General features: G+C 34.4%; 1 protein-coding gene and 1 long non-coding RNA gene across 6 annotated transcripts in view; one reads left to right on the top strand and one right to left on the bottom strand.

The window, feature by feature from the left end:
* LOC111420873 (protein C-ets-1-like) overlaps positions 1-26,168 on the bottom strand; it is a 101,379-nt gene that overhangs the window by 32,255 nt on the left and 42,956 nt on the right. Inside the window, exon 1 of one of the 5 annotated variants that reach the window (XM_023053921.2) lies at positions 4,821-5,630. The exons of the other annotated variants lie outside the window; for them this stretch is intronic. Coding sequence (XP_022909689.1) covers positions 4,821-4,881 — 61 coding nt within the window. The 5' untranslated portion in view covers positions 4,882-5,630. Of the gene's footprint in view, positions 1-4,820; positions 5,631-26,168 lie in introns of those variants that run through there. 5 annotated transcript variants of the gene reach the window in all.
* Positions 17,349-18,060, top strand: LOC139430907 (uncharacterized). Its single transcript, XR_011641264.1, has 2 exons — positions 17,349-17,785; positions 17,841-18,060. It is a non-coding gene; the product is annotated as an uncharacterized lncRNA (long non-coding RNA).

The following is a 26,168-nucleotide window of genomic DNA, read 5'->3' as shown; positions in this document are numbered from 1 at the left end:
GTTTGAAAAAGTCGTTAAAATGTTACGTGGAGAAGAAGAGGAAGTTCTACGTCTAGTGGAAATAAACATTTTTCTGTTACTTGTCACGTGCCAGAGCAATTATAAAAATATGATTGTGGATAGGGTGAAGACAGAAACCAGATGGAAATGTTTGGGTTACGTTGTAAATATTCTTCACTACTTTAGTTATGTAGGTAGTTAGTTTCCGACTTATTGGTGGTAAAAAAAAAAGCAAAAACGTTAAAAGCTCATTTCTTGAATAATTTTTGAACCATATACAAGATAAATATTTCTTTTATTTAATTAAATTGAATGTGATAGGTACTAAATCCGTTCTATTTTGAGAAGAAACTAAAAGTTTTGACCTATTCAAGTTCAATCTTTTCTTGATATGAGGCAAGTGATTGACAAGAATTGAAATGTTGAAATGTACCCCAATTTGAAAATGGGAATAATTAATTTTGACAACTTCAAAATCAAATTTTAAACCACCACACCAACCTTAGACAACATCTTCAAGTATAAAACTTCATACATTATCCGTAACGTTTGCTAATACGAATTTTATATCAGCACATAGAGTGTTGGTCAGAAATCTTCAACTACATTACAACATCAAAATAGGTCGTCAAAATAGAAAGTAACAACATTACGACCAATACATGAAATGTTTAAACAATTTGCAAACTAGCATTGATGAAGAAGCTTTTTGTTAATAGTTGCTGGAACTTCTTTGAATCAAGAAGATCTCAATATTTGTTTTTTTTTACATAGTTTATTATTCTAAATATTGACAAAATATTTGGGTTGAAAACTTTAAAAGAAAGTGCAGCTTGACGTTTTTGATTCAAAAGCTGGAGATTGTGTAAACAAATGATAAAGAGCATAATAGAATAATACATAATCATCAAGCAACAACAAAACAGTCCATATTTTGTTGCCAAAACGAAAATAAAAGGAAACCTTGAAAGAAAAACTCCTTAGTCATCATCCAGCTAGTGCACTACTAAAAATGAACCAGGTTTTGCATATATTTTGATATTTTTTGCATTTACACATACTTGCCTCATCAAAATTGCAAATTCTGCCAGCAGCTGTTGTTGATTGAATATTCTGTCAGCAAAAAAATCATAAAACGAGCTACAATGTTGCTTTAGGTTTATCTAGAGGTAAATTTTAAAAGCAAAAAAAAATATCGCAGCATCCCATTAAATTAAGCAGCTTTATCATTGAATAGATGACGAAACATAGTTGTTAGAAATTACCCTTGTAGAGAGAGATACAGAAATTTAACCTAAATCAAAGCTATCATGTTTTAATATTAGCTTGCATTGTTAAAGGCAATTTGGTGATATTTCTGCCACGGTAGCACTTATACATAATCTATTTCTGTTATTAAAATTATTAATTTTGATGATTGCAAAAAAATAGCAGCCATAGAAAGTTATGGAATCGTTCTGGAAACAAACTTTCGAATTTTTTGCTTAAAGAATGTTACTTTTGATCTTATTTCTGAAGAAAGATGCAACATGGCAAACGAAATACATTAATTGAAAAGCAATACCATATATTGTATGGATCAAAATAAGATATTTCCTGTTTTTTCTAAGATTATAACCCAGGTGTTAATTATCTTAAGTCAAGCATGAAGGAAATAAAACATAAATTTTGACAGTATGGGGAAGTGGTTTTATATATCTTAAACAATTTAAAGACTACCAACGTGGAATCATCAGATAGATCTTTGCAGGATGTTGAATTTTTGCATGAGGAAGTTAAAATTGACAATATTACTTGTGTATTTTACTGCCGTCTTTTTATAATCTATTTTGATCAGTTGAAAAAACTCCTGGGGAAAGTAAACGTCCTCATTAAATCTGTCAATCTTTCCTTAGCAACCTTTATCACACTCCCTTCTCGATCTTATTACGTCTTCTTAGGAGAGTATTCTTAACTACGATCTGATTTATTGTGCACGTTTCATATTATAACGCAATCTTAGGTGTATTGATATTTACTCTTCTTTGATGGAATAAAAATGAGTCGGTATCATGAACTTTATCTACAACTTCACCCAAACTTCGTAAAGAGGAATAAGAATTACATTACCAATTCGAAAAGGAAAATGATTGCATTTTAGTGATAAGAACAGTAGAAGCACAGATATATTATATAAAAATCTGAATGCGATTAGATTTAATGAAAAGTACACAAGAAATATGTTGTCAGTTTAACAACATTGGTATTGAAGAAAATGTATTACTTTGTACAGCGTTTGCCATGATTTTTATGTAATTGCAGTGAAATTGTATAAGCAGAATATGTCTTAAAAAATATGCTACATGATGATTTGGACACTCTTCAAGCATAATCTTCATCTAATCCTTTACGACATATTGTGTAATTAACAGACTTTGACTCATTAAAGTTACAGATGATATTAGGTATGTTTATGGAAAACATTGATTTGATTGATTACCCACAATTAAAATTTGTACGTGCCAGTTCCAATGTTATCTTTCTTGTTATTTTTTGAGTGTGCTTACTCTTTTGAAATCACAAATGATGTTGGGAGCAAAGTGGAAGGTCCGCTAATCTTATCAATTTTTGTAAAATATTACCGATACACTACTTTAATTATTGATAAATTCCCGGAATGAATAATTTAATGGTTGATGCTTCAAAATTTTAATCAAATTGATGCGATATATCCCAATGTTTCGTTATTTCTCCAGAACAAAATAGAATATTAGAAATGAAAGCGAATAATCTGAATACTGTATAAAAAGAAAAGCGACATAGTACAAGCAATGTAGAATATTTTGCTAAAAGTAATATATGCTCCCCTCTGGTCATAATGTACTTGATTTGTTAAAATTCTTCATTCAAATTGTAACTAGACATAACTCAAGTATGATTTAGAAAGTAAAATCACATGGAGAAAGCTTAAATTAATTAAGCTTATCATCTTAATAGATACTTGATTGAAATCCTCAATCGATAATCTATTTCGATATCATTAATACTTTTGCGTCATAAATGAATCGATGAATTTCTTTAAGATTCGTGTGGGTGAAGTGTCATATTGGAGTAATTCGATAAACAAGATTTCTTGCTAAACCGATAATACAGGATGGAGTCGTAATTAAGGTTGTTTATTTTCCATAGTATTTATTTTCTATTAAATTTTAATGTATATACATATAACCGGTTAAATATGTTGGAAGGAATCGTTTAATACCATAAATTAAAGCTTTTTTTATGTTAATGTCGATTAATTGTTTACAAATCAGTATGTAAAAAAGGATTTTTTTTAATCCTCAAAGTTCTGCCATCTAGTGGGTAGTAGATGCTCAAATCCTTTATAGTAATTCAATAATATACTAGGTTGATACAAATTAATTATAAATATGGGAAAGGAAACATTGTTTTTTTTCTTATAATAATTTAAAATTAAAATTAATTCATTTTTGAATAGTTCTTTTATGCTTAATAGTGTCTGTTACGTTCACTTTCTCACGAAAATAAGGCCAAGTTTGAATATTATCTCAGGATTTTGCAACGTTTTAACATTGACATTCAAAAAGAAAAACGGTATATTTTCATTTTATAAATATTTTTATAAATACACGAGATTATTACTTTGCGCTGATTACTTTTCTCAGAATTCCCGATATAGAATGATAAAGACTTTATAGATTGTATGAAGCTTCAACTCTATTTCTACATATTTCATCATGCTTTTAAAAACCTTTACACTTCATAGGATGTTATCGACTTTCAATAACTATCTTTGCAAATACCACTAAATAATCCTACATTATCAGTTTATAAACATTAAAAAGTTGATAACCAAGTTGTCACAACTACTTAATCATTATAGATTAATTCGATGAAAACATATTTTGTGCTAAAATGGTTAAGCAGCAGCTGTTTTTTGATACTTTAGGGTAAACTTTGTTCACCGTTGACAGAAACCCTACAAAAACCATACGTGCTACACCCTTTTTCTTGCAAAACCTGGTAAATATCGATAATATTTACGATGAAAGCAGCTTTGGTCAACACGAAGAGAAACCCAAGAACCACAAGATAAACATGTGTACCCCAAATGTCTTTCGAAGGTCTTTACTAACTAACTACGTCATGGGACATACCAAAAGAGAATATTACAATAGTCCAAACGAGAGCTTTGTTTTTCTGTTTTTTTTTTTTCGTTTAGTTTAAGATAACGAAGAGCCTGGTGCAAGCTGATAACTGAGATGAACATCGTTTGTGGGCGTTTGGTTACAAAGGAAGTTAAAAATGAGTAATATTTTTTTTTGCATTTATTTGATATTGAGATACCCTGATGGTTGTTCGAAATTAATACACAAAAAGCTTTTGTGTTTCGTTTATTTAATGTTCTTTCGAGGACTTTCGGGTACAATAAGCTTTTAATTCTTGTTGATTAAGTGGATTGTTGTGGACCCCTACTTTTATTATATTCATTTATTAAGAAAAATTTAATGAGTCAAAAATGTTTTGAAATCATCTTCCAGTAAAAAGATTTCATTATTATAAAAAAAAAGTTTACGTTAACACAAAAAAGATCAAACACCATTGTTATTTATGTAATGTTTATCTTATGATGATGATGTTTAAAACATGAATACATGTATTGACTTTTTCGATTTGTCAAGATATGTACACAAAAAAATGGTATATAATAAGGAACGTGAAACGAGGTCTTTGATGTGAACACGACTTTAGCGTAACGAACACCCAAATAGTGAATATTATTTACATTAGATAACAACTTTAATTTTTATTTTTGTTACCTTTTGGTCTGCTGAATGCTTTCATTGTTTTAATTCCCATCCCTGATGAGTCGACGTACATGTATATTGAATATATTGACTAGATTTGAAGCACATTAAAAAGAATTAAATCACTTTTAGATTTTGACTTTTTTTTGGAAAAAAAATCAAATTTGTCACTTTAAGTCACATTTACTTAAATTTAACTTTAACTTCTCAAATTGTTTTCATTGTCATCACGTGGAATGGATTGATTTCACGTTTATTGTCATTTTTCTTTAGTTCTTGTGATTAACACTTTTTCACATCGCTAATTTTCTTAATGGAATTTAATAAATATCCCAAAAACAAAAAACAAAAAAAAAATCAGTTGTACGGCACTGTTTTATTGAGACGGCCCGTCAGTCACGTTTTAAAACATTAAAGACTCCGCTTATGACTTGGGGGCTATTTCGGTAACGGCACTCGAAATAGATTGTGGGGCCCCCGATTTAGAATAAGTAACAATAAATAACAAAAAAATTATTCCAGAAAATAATCGAAAAAATGATAAATTTAATTAAATTTGAGAGGGATTAAAGTTATCACTAATTTTTCACTTTTTTCGATAGTCCTTTTTTAATCCGCGCGCTTTTTTTTTTAAACTTCAACAACAACAAACAACGAAAACTACGTAGACACTCAGAAAAGCCGCTCGTTTTTCGAACTTCAGGACGCACCTGTACGCGTCGACGGGCGGAAAGAAGTGCGAGAGAGGCCCCACGATGTGATCGTGCGTGTGCAAGTAGCGCGAACGACTGCCCTTTCGGTCGCTAGACAAGGACCCACACTACTCCGCATCAAACACAGGCCCCTCTTTCCTCCCTCCTCCTCTCAAAACAGCGGAGGTAGAACTTATGAATGAACGCGTAGCCTCTCTCGGGGTTCGCCTCCTCCATTGCTGAACGGATCAAGTGGGCCGTGAGAATTTGTACAACGACGACGCCGTCGTCGAGGAGCCCCCCTCGGAAGTTTAAAAACGACGAGCCCCCTCCTCTCTCTCTTTAATATACGCGTCTCTCACCTGTTCGCCCAAAAAAAATCTCGATTCTTCCCTCAACCAAATTCTTTTTAGCACATTCCAAAACTTAACTTAGCTTTTTGTACTTTCAAAACTGGCCTTTAATTAAATAAGAAAATCTTACTAGTTTCGGCTAATAGCCATCTTCACACACTAGTTTTGCATCACTAAAACTAGTCTCTGAAGATGGCAATTAGCCGAAACTTGTAAGATTAACCTTTTTGACCATTTTTGAAAGTACAAAAAAGCTATAATATTTATTAAACTAAAACTAGAACCAACACTAGCACTATCACAAGAACTAACACTAGACCTAGAACTAGAATCTTTCGGGTTAAGCCGTGCGTTTTTTGAAAAAATGTTTGACGTTTCGGATGCCATGTCGCAACCTTCTTCAGAAACAAGTTCGAAGTGCTAGTGTTAGTTCTAGTTTTATCTAGTTACTTATAGCTATAATATTTGTGTTTTTTTATTCTAATTTTATTTTAATTTATCCCATTTTAGTTCATATACTTTTATATATAAAAAAAAATCCAATTTTGTTATCACACAACGAGATAAACTGAGCTGTTCATTCATAAATTCGTTTAAGGCGCTTAAACGTCCTTCGTTTGTTATCTAATCGATTGTTAAGAGGAGAAGATGATTTGATCTTGATTAAAACTCACGTTCATTCATAAATTTTTTCATTAAATACCGAGAATCGATCGAAATAGTATTTTTAATATTGAAAAACAAACTTGTTAAAATATCGATGATCACGGCTGAGATAAAAATGTGATTAAAAATATTTTATTTAGGAAACACGTTATAAATATTGTTTATTATCTGTTTGTTGCTAACTCCGTAATAATTGTTTAGGTTTCGATAAAAAAAATTTTGTGGGCGTTGGACTTTGATTTTAATTAAATTAATCCGAATTAATTGGTATTATGAGCAATAAGCCACCATAAATATAACCTTAATTAATTTTAGGTAATTTATATTTAAAAATATAATAATTTATATGTTGCAACAATTTAGTAATTCATTTATTGTACCAAAAATAGGTCAGAACAAGCTTAAGTGTTAGTTATCTGAACAACAATTGTAACTTTTTAACCTAAAAACAACAATAAATACCTCAATAAAATCATAATCTAAAATAAACAAGCAATAAAAACGAAAGAATAAATACAACCTCTTTTGAAAATCATTTTAATCGAAAAAAAAAATCATCTAAGACTTAAAATGTTTATAGGCTATGACTGTACAATTTTCACACGTTGTACTTTTTTAATAACATTAAAATTTACATACAAACAAAGCTGTGTTGTTTCACTTTAACTCGTTTTACGTCACTATTAATAGTATATGTACGAATAAAGCAAAAAGACGTCAAATAATTTATGTTAGGCTTCATTTTGATGTATTATTCTAATAAGTTATCCTAATTTATTTAATTTTGATGAATGTTTAGCTGGACACAGTCGTATATCTAATATTTAAGACAGCCAAGAATATACTCAAACATTTTTATACATAAAAAAACTTTGTTACACGTCCATGAAATGACAACAGCAATTTACACTATCTACCAATAAGTATTTGGGCTCCTTAGTATGTTTTTTGATAGTCTTTCAAAAAGTGATAGTTTTTTCACCTATTTCAAATGGTATTGCACCTCAAATCGGCAATCCAATTCGTCCCAAATGTTCTTAATCTGAGCAGGCCAGTCCATTAATTACCAACGTACCAATTGATGGTGAACCTTGCAACATAACAGCTAACGTTATCGTCCTCAAAAAATCAGACCATAATCCCATCTCAACCGAACTTTACTGCTAGCACACTGCATTCGGGCAGGAAACGTTCTTCAAGCCCTGTGCCATCTGAACAGTAGTGACTTAATCTTGATTGGTTATTATCTATGGTCCATTATCAACATGTTTTATAAAACATTAACCGAGCAGCTCGGTTAGATATGGTGATCAAAGGCTTATGAAGAGCTGTACTACCATTAAAACCAAGCAGATGTCCTTAGGTTGGAAGCACTTGTCGGTCTCTATCTCCCAGTTTTATGGGTCTGCGTATTCGGAGAACATTCAGATAATCACCGCTCGCCCATCAACTTCTGAATAACATAGACTGTCGATTTTAGGTTATTCAACTCGCTAGATAATAGTCATTTCTTGCACAAACACAACAAAATTCATGTGCAAGTCGAGTTAAGTGTGTCACTTTTGGATAAAATGTTTGCATTTACAATGTAGAGAGCAGTATCTGGTACGAACAGTAAAATCATGTCTGTATTGCAAAATCTTGCTTTAGTTTAGTCTTATATACATAGTCTTAATGCAATAGTTTGGGGAATAGTAGATTAGACTTGCCTTATCAAGTACAGCTGTACTTAAAGCAATCAGCTCATCATGATTCATAATACCAATGATGACATTTGCGACATATTCGTCCCATCTATTATTTTGAAATCCATAAGAATTTTTAATGCATCAATGCATTAAGAAAAAATACTCCCCGTACAAGTAACGCTATGAAATACTTTTGCTCAAAGTTATAAATAACAAGTATATTTAAAAAATGATGAATTCAAATACCCAGTACAAAGTAACATTTGAAACTGTGCAAGATGAAGTAAACAAATATGGTTTTAGAATGAAACAGGTTCTTAAAGTTACAAAGTTACTCATTTCTAATTCAAGTGATAAAAAGAAAATCTAAGAAAAATTAAAAAAAGGAAATAGCAACCCCGAACTAAGGTCAGCTATCTTGAACGAAATTTGTCTTGGCTATTCTTTTATCAGACGTATAAAAAAATATATACAGTTGTATATTTTTTGTTGCCATAATAATAATACATAAAATCCTTTAGTACAGGTGGAAATCATGAAATTACTTAATGTGTACAAGAATCCAGCTCGTATATGTTTGAGAACAGAGACTGCTTGTGAAGCAGATCAACTGAAACGTAACCCAACTCAACTCAACTCAAACCAACCTAACCCAACCCAACCCAACCCAACCCAATCCAACCCAACCCAACGTCGACTAGTAATAATAATAAACTTCGGAGTACGATGAAAAATTATTTATTTCATTGTATTTGGTATCGGTGAGTTGTGTAAATTTAATTCGAATGTTCCAACAGCACGTAATTGCCTCTAAGGTGTTGAAGTGATGAAGTTTTATGTTTGATGAATGTGTATTTATCGCCAAGGTACAAAGAATATACTCAAATACTCAATCATACATCCTATACCTCCTTGAATAATTCATCAAATATTTTTGGTAAATGATTTTGAAACAGATTTCTTCAGTTTGTAAAGTTTTAGTTGTTATTTAGCGTTAGATGGTTACATATTTTTCATTGAACTCTAAGTAGAACTAACACTAAACCTAGAACTAGAAACATTTGGGTTTAGCCGTACGTTTCTTAAGACGGCTAAACTCGAATGTTTCTAGTTCTAGTTTTAGTTATTATATCGAGGTTTTATTGTATTAGGTTTTAGATGATTGTTTTAAATTTAATTTCTTTTCATTTTAAATTAATAAATGTTTGTGGTGAAAAAATGTGCAACAAAGAAATTTTCTAAAACGTCCACCGTACTATTCTTATTTATTATTCATACACACAAAAAAAAGGCTTACAACGTCGTCTTAGCAATAAAACGAAGAAGTGCCTTGCATTTTAAAGACTATGTAAGTAGATAAAGATGAATGAATTGCTAATGTTTTCATTCATGAATCGTAAAAGCAGCAAATTTTTTTAAACAATTCTTTATTAATAAAATTTATGAAGAAATAAAATATGATGCAAGAGGTTTTTTTTAGAAAAACAAAGCCTTTTGGTTCCTTTTTTTTGGTTTGCTTTCTATCCCTGGGCACTCAATGGGTTTCTTTGCCGATGGTTTGAAGAGAAGGAGCTCAGGTAGTAGTCTCGACGCAGGTCTTACGTTACTTCCGGCCGATAAGGGCGCAGGCACCTTCGTCGGCTTGCACTCCCTATATGCTGGTTTCCGGTGGGGCCACCCTCGCAACTCTACACGTCGTTAGCGACGTGTGCGTGTCTGGTGTACTAAATTTCGAAACTGGGTTACGTTTTTTCTATTTAGAGGGGTTGAAAAAAATCGTTTTTTTTTAAATTTTTGCTTTAAGTTTATTTTTCTTTTAGTTAGGGAAGGTCTTGTATTTATTCGTTAACGTAAATAGTTGAAGACGTAACCAATTTTTGTTTTGTTTATTTTAAAGTTTAGAAAACATAAATTATTACCTTAACCATGAAAAATTTAACAAAAAAGACTCTTCTGGTACATTTTCAAAGAAAACGGAAAGAAAGTTTATTGGTGGCGACCCTTTTAGAATGGGTCATTAGACCTAAGTATTCTTGTAAAAACGCAACAATACAATGAGGTTTAACATTTTTTTTTCTACAAATTACGCTCAAACCCCGCCGAGTGACCTTTTTTTACCTGAACCTTAAATTTTAAAGATCTGATTTTCAGATTATCTCGTATCAAAGAAAACACAGGTAATGTTTTCAAAATACCTGACACGACAATTTTTATCAGATAATATTTTTATTCCTACAATTTTATAATTCACCGAACTAAATCATTTTTTAAAATCGTTAAGCCTTTTATTTGGATACACGCGTCACTTTATTATACTTAAAGACCCTTGAAATGGAAATCATAAAAGATCTTCGAAGATAAAAGATAAGGGAGATATAAATAATCGTTTTTACCGGTACAGGTTATATAACAGTTCATAATTTCCGGTTGTTGATAAATAGCAATATGATATTAATAAAAACAATTAATTAACAACTAATTTAGTCGGGCTAATAAATATTCGCGGCTGAAAATTTACAACCAAGATTATTTGCTATTCAAATAAAATCGCATTGATTTAAATAATTCTTAAACCGCATCACTCCCTCGCTCGCTGCGAATATGGATAGTGGTAGATTATTAAAAAATATGTTAACCACGCAATTTCCTGTATTCGTACAAATTTAATACAAAACTTTTTTCGAGGATTGCTCCTTATTTCTATAATTTCCCGCCAAGATACAGTACTGTGGTCGATGTTAATTTCTGCCTCTATACGATTACAAGGAAGAAATGTTGTTAAGTAGATGGAAATAAATCAATCTTGAATAAATTAGTTATTTTAATAAATTATTTTATTGCAACGAAGAATTCTAATGATTTAAACGTTTAATTTAATTTATTTAATCGATTAATCAATGTAAATGTAACATTTTTTCAATTATCGTATTATTCAACTTTAATCAACTTACGAAATATAACGCAAGATGTTCAAAATTGTTATCAAATCTATAACAAAGTATTTTAAGTTGTTCCTATTGTGTATTTATCAATGTACATATGCATCAATCTTAATCATCTTATCGATAAAATTGTATTTTTATCAATAAAATCTGAATATCTAATCAAATAGAAATTAAAATATTTGGGTACGCCACAATTCTATAAAAATGGTATAGATATTTGTTTTAGTATCTCCTTAATGCACCTAAAAAATTGTGCATAAGATTCGATGGAATCGCTGATACAACTTTTTTTGACAAAATTTTCTGAAAAGACAAAGAACTAAAGTTCCAAGTCAAAAGAGATCTGAGTTTTGTGAAGTTACGAATACTGGTCTAAGCAAGCTTTCATCTTTTAACAACCACGTTTGTTCTAAGGTTGCCATGTGCCTTCCTGATGAACTTCCTTAGCTGTAGAGACTGATCGAAGTCGAAACAAAATAATCTGTTATATCTGTCGAAGGATGCTTTCTGAACGTTTTCGAACTATCTGGTTCTCATCACAACGCCGACGAAGTCGTGGAACAAAAGTTTTGCAGAGTGATATTCCCATTTCTTAACTTTTTCAGGACAAATCAGAACTAATACTCTGCCGTCCCTTATATCTTCTATTCTATTTTGGAAAAGTTACTAAAACATAATCGTCGTGTATTAAAAAACTTTGGTTTTCTTTTTATTGCACAAAGTTTGCTCAGCATACAGATTCGTCTGCTCCACCATACGAAGTTCTGGTTTGATACCAATTTCATCTACTCCAAAATCAAAACTGTTTCAATGATTAAACAATTCAACAATTACAACTAGAACTACCGTCTTTAATTTATATATCGTATATTTGTTTTATCTATGAACATGGAATAGAGCAACTTGAAGAATAACCCGAGTTGGATTCTATTTTTATAAGCGCTAACATTTATATTTAAACATATTCATGTATTTAATTATAAGGGATGACAGTACTTATTAATTTAAAAATGAAAATAAACTAAATTTAAAATAATCATGTAAAAACTAATAATTAGTAATCTCAAAGATTTTCTTTTAAACACAGGAAGATGTACTTCCTGTATTTAGAAAAAGCGCATTATATTTATGTTCGGCGCCCAAAAAGAATTCATTCGGAATTGTTTCCATAATTCCTGAAATGGTCCATATGCTAAGGAATAAATCAAAAGTGAAAAAGAGACGAAAAAAAGAGAGGATTAAAAAAATCCATTGCAATTTATAAACCAGAAACAAAAAGTGAAAATCTCGATCTGTTTTATTGTCTTGTATACCTCTGTTTCGGAGGCCGTTGAGGTTTCGAGGTGACACATATATTGGCCTAAATAACATAATGGGACAACAGCTGATGCCATCTTCATCTCTCGCAGTACCCCTCTTCTCATCTCCACGCGTTCACTTTGATGGACTACTTCCTGTGAACAAACGTAGTACCACGGCTACTAGCTTTGTCTTTCTCTTTTTTTTATAACTCGCATTTTGCTTCTGTGCTTCTCATTCGTTCGATGTCATCTGTTGTAGGGATCAAAAAAAATCTTTCTTTCCCAGTATTAGCAATTTCACGGATTCTATTTGCAAACTGTTATTTTTTATAATTAAAAATAGACTTTTTTTAGAAACACCCTCTAAATATACATGTATGTATATTCAAAATAAAAACTAATGTTTTTAGAATAACTCTTTTGAATTGTTAAAAAGGCCCACATTAGCACATACATATGCTAATTCGGTCAAATACACGCGTTTGAAAATGTTTTAAAATTTGAGGGCAACGTACAGAGCGAATTTGCCAACGGCGTCATTAAAATCAAGTAAAAACGTTTAAATGAAAAGAAAGGAAAAAAGATAGAGTTGGAAGCCGTGATACTTATTCAAATATAGGGTGATACCGAGGTCAAGGCGCAAATCGTCGAGCCTGACACAATGCATTAAGGCTCCTTGAATATTCATAGTCCCCATATTATATGTAGATGCGTCTATTTGCATACAGTATTTACGATCGGTCGGTAGATGGAATGCCTCAGATTTTTCCCGTAAAAAAAAATTAAAAATAGTAAAAACGATGATATCGTCTCAAAGTATCCCTTTGTGTGACATTGAAACCTTGTAAATAGTTCGAGGTAGCTTTAAACAAGGGGTTGTGCTGCTCACTCGGTTGATTCCTTTGACCAGGATCACCCACCGATTCTTCGATTTAACTCATTAAGTCGCTCACCGGAGCGTTAAAATTAACCTCCTAAGTATTCGTCGACGGTAGGTAAATACAAAACGAAATGTACGGTTCGTTTCGAAACAGCTCTTTTCGTCTTTCTCTGGCAACGACGGTGAAGAACAAGAATAATCGGTTTTATACGGTTTTGTACCTCGAAATTAAGAAACACAAAAGGCAGAGAACGCAAGAGAGGCGTTTCAACGCCTTCGAAATGAATTATCATCTACCGTCGGAACGTAAACTAACTGCATCAAAGGCGTCCAGCCAGATCAAAAAGAAACACTGAACAAAATCAATTGTATACAAAGAGTTGCCCGATTTTTTCGGTCGGTTGTTGCGTAAATATTTCTGGCTCTCTTCAAAAGATGGGGGTGTGGTCGTAGAAATAAAAAAGAACCCAAACGAAATAATAATTCAACTACAGTTTTTAAGACTTCGAGTCTGAACTTTGTCAATCGTTTTGTTAGAAAAGAGAGGTTCTCGGTGCTACCGGATTTAGTGGTTAATTAAAACGCAATCTAATACGATTTAATTCTACTCCGTCGTGGGGAACACACGGTGATAACAATTATCTTAATGAAGCCGAGTTGTTTTGCTGATACGGTTTTAGATTTAAAGAGGCAATTTAATAGTATGTTGCATTCGATTAACTACTGGACATTAGGATACTCATCACTTCCTTAACATGAAAACCAACCATCATTATTTTTATTTCAACGACTTAAATTTAAACTAAAATAATAAAATTTAACGTATTGTCTCTGTATTTACTTACATTTTTATGCACTTTTTTACAATCTAGTTTGATAAAAATTTAAACTGAAAAACATCACCAGTGGAATACATCGTTATATAAGACGTCGAAAAATGCATACTACTCGGTCGTATGTCGAGATATGTCTGTGTCTATTTGCATTATGACTGATTCGAAATTCCAGTTAAAAGTTGTTTCTCGTCAAAAAAATCATTCTTTGAAATAGATTTATCATATTTATTTATTATATTTTAGAAGCATTTTAAAGTTAATAAATTGCATTGAAAGTGAAAGTTAAAGTAGTTTGTGGATTTCGCCGAAGCGGGTTGTAATTGAGCGAAATTAACAATTTTTATATCGTGTTACAATAAAAATTACTTAAAACTTAAAGAATTAAGAAATTACTGCATAAATTACAGAACCAATAACAAATAAGAAAAAGTTTAGAATTACATTATATAGATTCCAATTTGCAAGGTATCAAATTGTATAGATCTCAAAATTCAAGAAAAAGTCTGGAATCTCGACTGCATTGATCATATATTTGCTATTAAACAAAAATGTTTGACATTACATTGCATGGATTTTAACTCAAAACACTAGAAACACATCTAGAATTACATTTGGCAACTTCTTTTCTGCTGGTCTGAAATCGTGGTTGCACTGATCATACATCCACTATTCCAAAAAAATGTTTGAAATTACATTGCATGAATTTCAGACCACAACAAAAGTTTGAAGTTGCATTGGAGCTACTGGAAATATAAGATAAATAAGATATGGAGATAAAGAGTTTGAAACTACATTGTCCGGATAAAAGACTCATAGAAGAAATCTGTAAGTGCAAAGCTGTTTAGAATTTAACGACCAAAAAGTAGTCTGAAATTATATTGGAGAGCAATTTTGGCTCTGTATCACACATTTAGAGCAATAAATCAGGTAAAGGGGTTCGGGAGAAAAGAAAGCCGCTATATCAAGTTTGTTCCAAATTCGACTTTGTTACATCATTATAACAGTAATTGAGTGTCACCACTTCATATCTTGTCTAAGAAATGCGAAGTGGATATCATATAGACATTACCGTTCACGGAATTGAAGCACTGTACGTCACATACAAGATTTCTGACAATCCCTAACAAGATAAGAGGTAATGCTTTCATAATGCTTTACAATTCTGCCAACTCCTAATGAACGAGAAGCTGGGAGAACTTGATTACCCCAAATATCAACGATTTCCTACGTCTAGTTCTTGATCGTTTTATTCTACTACGCAAAAAAGAATTATGTAACGTTTCTGCAATTTTGCATATTCAACCCAAGACTTACGATAGCTATACAGCGTTAAAAATTGATTGCTTTCACATTTCTAAATTGACAGAACGCTAGAAAACCTTGAACGATCTATTGTAGGGAAACTTGAAGGAAAAGCCCAAATTCAGTCCATTGAGTCGACTATCCAGATTTCAAAATTACATAGAAGGTCAAGACCAAGCATAACAATTCGCATATCCAGCGCCAAATATTGCCTTGAAGCAATAAAACGTTGGTATTTCATAGATAGTTGAAAGGTTATCTAAAAAGCTAAGCACTGCAGAAAAGGTACGAGGTATAGAAAATTACTGCTAACACAAAGCAATTCGCTACCACAAATCTGCTTTTTCACAAAAACTGAATAAAAATTTTGTGGAGAAACTTACTATTCAACATTATGAGGTCAATTCCAGGGACCAATAAGGGTTTACATAGTAATATCTTCAAACCCGAGAGAAGACTTTGTCTAAACCAATCGAACTTTCAATTCTCTTCATCAACTATCACGTTGAGGAGATAACACAACGATCAAATTAAAATTGCTCCGCTTACCTAGCAAACACTGAACGCTATAACGACTTCACTCCTCCAAGTGGAAAATTTGAAATTATCTGCAGTGATCTAAATTGGCCGCTTCTAGTATTTAAAGGATAGAATACTGCTTAACTTACGTGGACAAATAAGTTTTTATGATTATCACGAGTAGCGTTAGTCTAAACGTGCCTAAATTTATTGGTGCTTCAGTTGAAGGGTAGTTAAGGAATTAAATTGTGCAAAATGCAATTAATGCAATGGCTTGCGTTTTACCTAGATTCAGATTAAGTCCATGACGTCCAGACCAGTCAAGCACGCTAGAGAGATCGTTGTTAAGATGCAACAACGCATCTGGGAGGTTGTTAACAGTTGACGAAATATAAAGTTGAAGGTCATCTGCATACCAATGATAGTTACACGAGATACCATCACTAATACTATTTATGAAAATTGAGCAAAGGACCCAGCACACTGCTCTGAGGAACTCCACATTTGATGTTAACAGAAGAAGAGAGTACAGATTCCACGCGGACACGTAAATACTAATAGGAAAGGCAGGACTGGAACCAAGATACACAAGAAGAGGTAAATGTTTATAAAATGTAATTGACACTTTCATGGGCGGTTAAAGAAATGATTTTATGTTTGAGAGACTTTTAGAATTTTTAAATTAATCAATTCTTAAAGTTTCTAAAACTGCTATGAAACATTTATTTAAACAAAGTTTCAGTATTTGGAGTCTCTTTGTATTTTTTTGATAAAAATATATAAAAACTGATCACAAAACAGTCTGATTTTTTTTAAATTTTAACGTCTGGTTGAACAACTAACTCTTTATTCGAAGCAGTGAGGCTAACGTAGGGACGTCTTCACGCACCGCTGCTCACCACACATGCCACCGCTGTCTGTTCCAAATGGTTATTGCATGTAAATAACAATGAAACCGAGCGAACCCCGAGTTGTTGACTGGCGAACGTTTGTATTTGTATTATGTACAGTGCGGGCGCAAAAATGAAAGAATTTTAGTTTACCTAATAAAATAAAATTTTAATAAATTATGTTATAAAAATAAAATTTGCTCTGAATGAGTTGTCGTTTTGAGCCAGACGGGTTGGTAATCGCGCACGGACAAGGACGAAACGATCCTTTTTTTATTCTTTGTCGTACTGCAGGCGTCGGTAAATCGTGTGGACCAGTGCTCCAAGGACTTCAAGCTCTCGGCAAAAAGCGATAATTAAGCCCGCCGGCGACAGTCGGACCGGCAAAGTTAAGTTAAACAGACCCCAACGTATACGACAACGACGATCCACAACACAATAATTTCTCACAGATATAAACTCGTTCCCATTGTTCTTCCAACAATCGAATCAGTCGTATTTTTTTTTGTGTGTAAACGATATTAAAACGGAAAGTTACGAGGTTTATTCAAAAACTACAAGACTTTATAAAACATTAAAAACATTCCTTTATGTAGAATTCCAAATGAGGTTGTATTTTTTTTGTTTGTTTGATTTGTTTTGTGATTGTTGATTGTTCTGGGGGAATTTACATGGCTAATCACCTGTCCTCTGATCTCATCCGTTGTTTGTGGCCACATCTGTAACGGTTGGTGGTCGCGATTTTAAGCCAGAAAGATTTTTATCGATCAATTTGGTGGGTTCCAAGGACGATGTGGGTGAATAAAATTTATTTGCGAGAAAGGGGCTAAATACATAAAAAGATTGTTGCATATTTTTCTAAACTAATAGAGCTGTAAGCCATAGAGAATACGATCGTCTGTAATGTACGTTTTGACATCCGTAACGAGGTGGGTGTATATTTAAATTTTGGCTTTTTAGTTTGCGAACAGTTGGGCTGGGTTGGCGAACGTCCAAAAGTATATGGAGAAGGTTTGGAAATGCGAGATTGGTTCGTCGAATTTTGTGGTTTATTATTAGATTTTGTATCATACCGATATAGTAATTTTTGTATTTAAAACGAAATGAATTAAAAATCGGGTAAACCGTTAAAAATGTTGTAAAAGTTTAGTAATAAAAACGGGGAAAGTTATTAGGGTGATTTGGTCGATATAACGAAGGAGCTGCAGCACAAAGGGGGTCCTTCCAGTGCAGGATACACGGTCCGGTGAGCGCGGTCGTTCCTCAGACGTCTGAAAGACAAAACCGTTGTAGGTGGGTTGTCCTATGACCCCACTTAAGGACAAGAAGACAATAAAAAAAATAAATTCAGCGCGAACTCTCAGATTTTTCTGTAACTAAAAAAAAACAGTCCTTGATGATGATTAACGTTCCTTGACGGCGTAAAACATTTTAGCACTTCTTGGAAAATCCAATTCCATTAAAATGGGAAAAACTGACGTGACTCTTTTGTTTCCGAATTCCTAAACCATATAATGACGTCGTTGGTATTTGTCAAATAAAGAGTTGTGGTATGAGACCACGCGCTCGTGTTGGACGTAAGCAAACACACTTTAAATATTCGGCAAACATTGGGAGAGAAAACGCATATTGATATATGATGTTAACGTCGCGTTTAAGTGCTAATGACTTGTTTGAAGAACGAATTGTTACGATTTTTTTCACCTTTACATATTTTTAAGATTGGATAAAATATCGATCTGGTTGACGGGTCGATTGATCGTCTAATTAATCGATTAACTCGAACCACCTACAGGGTGTCCCACAAATTGACGGTCGTTAGGGTCGGAGATGAGCGCGTCGAGTCGCGCTCGATTGCCCGATCCGTCAACGTCGCTAATTTACACGGAACGCACCGTTCGCAGCATCCTGTTTCTCTTTCTTGGTGCCGTAAAAAGCCGTGAGCCGCTAATTTGAAACAAATGGACAATTAATAATCCGGCTCGTATAGTTTCGTAGCTAAGTATAGTTAGTTTTACGCAAGACGGAAACGGTTATCGCTTGATGTCTTCGAATGGGTTCTTTAATACCCCTTTGAATACACGTTTCTGCTATCTATCAATACTCTTTTTCTCGTATTAACTTAGGAATACAAAAAAAATGATTTTCTTTTCATGTACGAGTTGCCTCGTCGTATGGAAATAATCATGAATGGGCAAGTAATACAGGTAATCGAAAAAAAAGGCTATGGTATACTCCGGTAGCCTTCGGTTTGTTTTTTTAATCGCAGGAAACGGTGCGTCTCATTACGGCGTCGTCGTCGTCGAGCTTATACCACGTCGCCGGTATTATTCACAGCAACTGATAGGATGATTACGGGTGTTATAATGGATGATTGGGATAGATGGAAACCGAAATGGATTATTGCGAGCGATTTTAAATTGAAAAATTCCGCTCGCGGGAGCCGACTCGACGGTAATTTTGTCTTTATAATTAACAGTAATTCTATCGGCCCGAACGAAACGACTCCACGGTTCTCGCCGCACGGTTAATATCTCAGTTGACCAGAATGCACCGCTACGTCCATTACCGAGAAAACGAGCTTATAATACATTATCCTAGCCAATTGGGTACTTTCAAAAACGATAGAACCATCAGGCTTTCTCAATTATTGACTACTATTAATCTATGACAATGAATTTACATTCAAATCAAACTACTTTTTTTTCTTTGTCAATTCATTCTTGGTAAAAAGAAACCTGAATGTGTTGAGCTGAGAGCTGATTTAAACTTTAAACTTCTAAGATAAAGAATCTGTGATTTTGCACTGCTTTGTTTCATTTTGGTGACTCTCCTGCAAAAGTTTACGTTGTGCCTTTAAACTTTGTTGTGTCTTTCTCCCATTTCTAAATATTTATTAACTTTGAGAGTTAACATAGCTGGAAAAGTGTTTTTGGCATTTTCATCACTGTCACTGCATTCATGATAATCATTAGTTACTAAATCTGCTTCGAAAGCTCTTCTTCTTTCAGTTCAGAATCATATGACTCAACTAGCTCTTCAATATCTGACAGTTGAATGATAGTTACTAAAAAGTCTCATCATCCCGAATGACCAGACAGTCTAGGAAGGATATTGACTTAGAGGACTCAGTTTTTATAGTGTATTGAAGCCAAAACATGGTCAATCGAGAACTTAATCTTAGCAACCTCCTCTACGAATGTATATGAGTCCTGTATGTTAAGACTGGTCCAGTTACTGAAGGCAACGGAGGGAATGTCAGCCAAGTGTTTAGATAAGGCATAAGTGGGAGAGCCAACAAACATTACTAGATGTAATGTTGTAATTGCAAAAGCATACCACGGGACACGCAGTCGAAAGGCTTGGCTTAATCATAAAAAGGTTCCGCAAATAGCACCGTTGTATGTAACCCAACCCAACCCTTCCGGAATCCATACTGGAACTGATTCATAAAATTATTATCCTCTAAGTGACTTGTCAGTTGCCGGTACAGAGCCATTTCGAACAACTTACCCAATATACACAATACTGACAAATACTGAATACACAATATTTGACAGTTGAATGATAGTCACTAAAAAATCTCCCGGTAACGACCACCCTAAAGCTACTGTAGCCTGGAAGTCATTCTCATCATCTTTCTTTGATATGACAACATTTGGCCAGATTTTTTTTAATTCATGGGCTGTTCAATATTTTCTATACAATCAGCAAGTTAAAAGCTGATTAAAAGTAAGTTAGGTTGGTCCAAAATATCAAACAACTTCTAAAAAGTTCTTCTGGTATATTATGCCTTAAATGTAGCTATAATACCGTTGTCTAAAAGTTGAAGAAGAAAAGTTGTGTTTACTGGAATACTGGGATTTAATGATTTATAATAAACCAATAATGGTTTTGCGATCAAATCTTAAGTCATTTTAAAACGAAGAGCAGTTTTTTCATTATTACATATAAAAATTCTTGAGAGCTTTTTTTTTCATAAAGACCAGTCTCATCTGCATTGAAGACTTGCTGCGAGATATAACCCCCATCTTGATAATCCTCTTTACGGATTCTGGATGATAGTCGCATGATCGGCTAAAGCAGACTTTTCAGAATAACAAATTGTGAAGGCTGTGACGATTTTTAAATTTGTCAAACTAACTTACTTGCGACAAATGGTTTTAGTTCAATATTTGATGAGAGCTTAGAGTGGCTCGTTTTTCAGTTTGATCCTCAATCAACGTGTTTCCAACTTTTTCTACAGGTCCTTTTCAAGAATATCTGATAGAAAATCGCCTAAAAGTGACCACCGCGTAAATTAAGCATCGGTGTTAAATCTTTAATGGCGGTAAAGCTGTATAATGTTAAGATAATCTTAAAATAATGTCTAAAAACTCAATTCTTGATTTCTATAGTTAACAATTTGAAAAGAATTCGCTGCAAGGTAAACTTTAAAGTACAAGTGTAAAGACCCTTAGGTTGGTTGAGAGATAAACAAGAAACCATATTCAGTATAAAATAATTTGTATCGAACAGGTCCAATCTGGTGGTGATAGCGATCTCGCTTTGGTTCGTATCCATGCAATCACCGGGTCGTACGTTACGAGTCGGTGACGGCTGAAAACCGTGTTTATTTACAATCCCGACGCGGCTGAAAAACAATTACCCGAGTGGTATAGAGCACACCACAGGAAGAACGGGGCGAAATCCGAAAAACGCGTTTTAGCCCGAGACTGAGAGTCGGTTCGGTCTTCGGCCGGTCGACGATTTGCAATGCAAATAGCGCACCTGCGTTTTACATTTTTCCCCATGAGCGAGCTCCCCGACATTACGCCCGGTTTGAACGTTATTTACGCTCGCGCGTTTATTAGCGGCCGCGGCGTTCGCCCGAGAGCCTTTTGCGTTCCGTGGGTATGCTTCCAATTCCCCTCTATGCACTATTTACGCGCATTATATATAATTTTCATTTATTTAAAGGATTTACACCGTTCGACGTGGAGCGCCGCCGCCGACCTGGACACTTCTTTACGACTGAATTTACGGCTACTAACGACTCTAACGAGATACGAGATTTTCTTCTATAGTTGTCCATTATAACATTTCAACATCATAAACATGTGCTAACTATTTTCAAGTTAAACTTCTGGTACTTGTTAATTTTTAGACTTTTTGTGGTTTAAAAAATTCTTAATAAATAGTTTAAGATTCTAACGGTAATCTTGGGAAAACATGAACCTGGTACTCACGCAAAGAGGTAAAGAGCCTTTCAAACATAATTTTAATCGAACGAAATTCCTACCGTATAGGTATAACCCGATATTACGCCGATTGCGGCGTGCCGTTTTAATAATCACCACGCGAAGGAGAGTGCCCCTTTTTGCTCCTAGTAGCGGGAGGTTACATAATCTCGAAATCGAGCAGCGCTCGATGACCCGCAAAGAAAACGGCGTATCGGTTGCCAGATCGACCGTGCCGTGTTTCCTGTTCAATGCAGATCTCCTGTATCCGGCCTCTGTTCGAACTCCATCTACCTTAAAACTCTCCGCTAAAATACGTTTACTGAAGCAATAACAGTCTTTAAAGTGATTAAAATGGAGTGGACAAACTGAGATACGATGTAGTAGCTCTTCCCCTCGGATAATTCCTCGTTCTATCTGTATCCGAGAGGATTTATGCTGCCCAACGGACTCGATATTATATCCGAAAAAGGATAGAATAGAAATTTTGAAATAAATTGTACTTCCAAATGGAGAGAGCCGGGATTGATTGGTATATCTTCGGATACATTTTACGTTCACCGTGTGCTATTCTCCGTTAATTCCGGCTCAAATCCTCGCTTAAAATGGTAAAACGGTGACAGGCTACGTTTTACTAGAAAGGAAAACTATGCTTGTTGAATGCAATTCTATTAGAATCAACTGTTATGATATAATTTCGTCTACAAACTAGTTTAAAACCATAATCAATCCATTAGATTAACGTTTCTACGAAGTTTGCGGTTATTATATTTATTCAACTCGACCAAATGACGTTGAGAATAATTTTAATCAAATAACAATAACATCAATGATCTCTAAATAGATACACTCATCATTTGCGATTTCTAAATGTAAAATCTGATTCGAAGAACGTCTACATAGAGTCATCAAACTGATAGGATCACAAAACGTCCAGGTCGAATAACAAAAAGGTGAATAGAACATCCGTTCTCTGTTTCCATCCTGTTTTCTTCGTCGGTTTTTTCTGATTAACTCTTTAGTCAAGCCGATACAGATACAGTTATCCGTACAGGTTGATTTAGTCCATCCGTATCCGCCCGCAGCTTCGTAACCACAACACAGAGAAGAGCAAAAGTCAACCGTCCAACCAGGCCTCATAGGTGGCGCATTCAACAAAAGAAAAAGAAGCGACGTAGAGCTTGGATGTGGTAGAGAAGAAGAAGAAGAAGACGAGCCGGTTCGGACAGGATATGGCTCATTAAGAGCGGACGACTTATATTAGAGGAGCGAGAAGAGGACAACACCGTGTTACGCAACGACCTATCGTTCGTTTTTCGTTTTTACGTGGCGCCGCCGCCGTTTTCCGCTTCCGCCCGTTTCATTCATGACTTTTTCCGCGACCGACGACGGTAGTCTTGTTGCCCTATCTAGAATGAGCCAACAGTGAATGAACGTAGCCGATACGGTTTCCGGGGCCGCCAGCTAACATCTACATTGCGAAACCGTAACCGTCCGTCGTGAAAGCTCCGGTGATTTAAGATTTTTTATTTTTAGTTTCCGACGGCTCGACCGCTGACTGACTGTGGAGGTTATTGGGAATTGTATTTTCTCACACATTTCGATTACGTGATATTCCGAATATGTAACTAAGCGTTATTGGTTAATTTTCATTTACGTTTAGATTGAGCTTAAACGCTTTCTGATTACAGGAAGGTAAATTGGTAAACAATCGTTCACTTCCATCTACAGTGTTAATTTTTATTTAATTGGAATCTTGAGAACTATTTTAGAAAGTTTCTTTTTGTTGAACTACACTCTTCGGAGTGATCGGGCTTAGCCTCCGGAAGGGACAGGTTAGGGATAAGTTAAGGGACAATATGGAGGATAAGGAAAGTGAGGTGTTTAAAAAAAATAGGAAGACAAACAGGGGATATGGAGACGGAATCCACATGAGGGATTTCGTATGCTGGAATGAAGGACTCGAACTCTAAGGGCAAGACAGAAATATTCCTAGGGAAGGGTGCATAAGAATTATGGGTCTGTTTGGAAGAGTGGAGGCCTCGGCAACGAGAGTTGTGGTAACAATGGCGGAGGATAATGAGAAAGAAATAGAAAGAAAGACTTTTGATGAAAAGATGGAAGAAATGGAGAAGAGAATTGAGAAAAGGATAGCAGGAGCGATGGAGATCTGAAAAGAAGCTAGGGATAAAGAGTAAGGAGGATACACTAGAGCTGTTAAAAGGGGTGCAGGAAGCAAAGAGGGCCTGGTTGGTAGTGGAGGAAAGCTGGGGGAGAAATAGGGCCCGAGCAAGAACATTATCATAGTTCAGGGTGGGGAGAATATCGTGGATAGCGCGGAACTGAAGAATGATGTGGTGAAGAAGCTAGAAAAAGAAGACACATGGAAAGAGGTGAAGTTGAAAAGAGTAACCAGGCTGAAAATCAAGGGGAATTAACCCTAGAAAGCTGAACTATCGTAAAAATTACGAGTTCAATAAAGATATACAGCAATCTGGCGCTGAATAACAAATAAAACTTGACCTAACACTAGACCTAGAACTAGAAAGTTTCGGGGTTAGCAGTTCGTCTTTCAAAACGGCTAAACCCGAATGTTTCTAGTTCTAGCGTTAGTTCTACTTCTAGTAATCAACTAGGGGACTTTAAAGATGTCGAAAAGCGTCCAGAGGCTTTCTAATGGTTTCTATAATAATTATCAAATAGTGTTTAAATACTTTCTAGACAGTGATAAAGATTTCCAGAAGATTTTTAAAGATGTCCAGAAGCGTCCAAAAACTTAAGCCGTCTTAAATGAAAGCGCACTCTGCGGAGAACATTGATCTCAGTTCGAAGTTGATCAAATGAATCAACAATTCGCAACCTCAGTTGATCAACTAAAGTTATTTCAACGCAGTAAACTAGCGATTTAACGCGTCCCCATAAATAAAAATTTACAGGTGTAAGATCCGGCGATCCACCGTCCCGGAAAACGTTTCTTCAGAAATTCTTGGACAGCCTGTGTGCTATGCGCAGGAGCACCATCATGCATATACCACATTGCTTGCCTTGTGTTTAAAAGAACGTCATCTAAAAAATCATCTAATTCTTCTAAGTGTCGCCTGTATGTATGTCCATCCAGCCTTGATGGCAAGAAAACGGGTCCAATAATTACATCGCCCACAATACCAGCCCAAACGTTAAGAGAAAATCTCCATCGCCCAACTATGTAAATTTCTCAAATTGATGATTCCATCTTTAGAAAAAGTGGATTCATCTGCAAAAAGTACTTTTTCTAAAAACTGATCATCAATTTGGATTTTGTGCTGCATTATTTAGCAATATGCGAAATGCGCAGACTGGCCAATCGCCCACTGGAACTGCAATATGCAGTCGCAGTGGGTAATCAGCCAGTCGAACTTCCTGAACCTTGTAACAATGAAATGGATAAAGCTGTTGCTCGTGAAGAAGACGCCAGACAGTTGTTTTTGAAGTTAAAACATGCCTCGCTATATCTAAAGTACTAGCTGTAGTACTTTCTTCTACGTAGTCTAGAATATCTTCTTCTAGTTCGGGTGTTCGGGCTGATCTTACGTTACCGTGGTTAGTAAATTTCGGCTTAAACGTCCCATTTTCCCTTAAACGGGTTTCAATCCTTAAAAATGTTTTTCGATTGGGCGCTCTGCGGTTCGGAAATTTCTCCCGACCATTCCCCTAATGTCAAAATCATGTCAGTTTGTTCACTAAATGTGTAACTCTCCATTTTGAACACTTAGAATTAATAAAAACTTAACTAACAAAAAACTATCGTTTGTGTTTAAACGACATAAGCAAGTTAACAGCAAGTTGTTTTCTTTAATTGCCATGGCCAACCTTGACTTTTTCGAAGACTTTGTTTTTTAGTGTTACCATTGAAATCGTAGCTTAATATTTTCGCGTATAAATCGATAACGGTCAATGTTATCAAAATTTTCAAAGAGTGATAAAAGTTTCTAAAATAAATTTTCTATTAAAAAGTACAAAAATAAATGTAGGGTTACGAGCGAATTGGTTCAATGATTTTGCTTGATATTTGTTTACCCTCTACCAAATT

Source organism: Onthophagus taurus, chromosome 7 (assembly GCF_036711975.1).
Source record: "Onthophagus taurus isolate NC chromosome 7, IU_Otau_3.0, whole genome shotgun sequence".
Taxonomy (NCBI): Eukaryota; Metazoa; Arthropoda; class Insecta; order Coleoptera; family Scarabaeidae; genus Onthophagus; species Onthophagus taurus.
The sequence above is the reverse complement of the archived record's forward strand: the minus strand, read 5'-3'. Positions and strand labels throughout refer to the sequence as shown.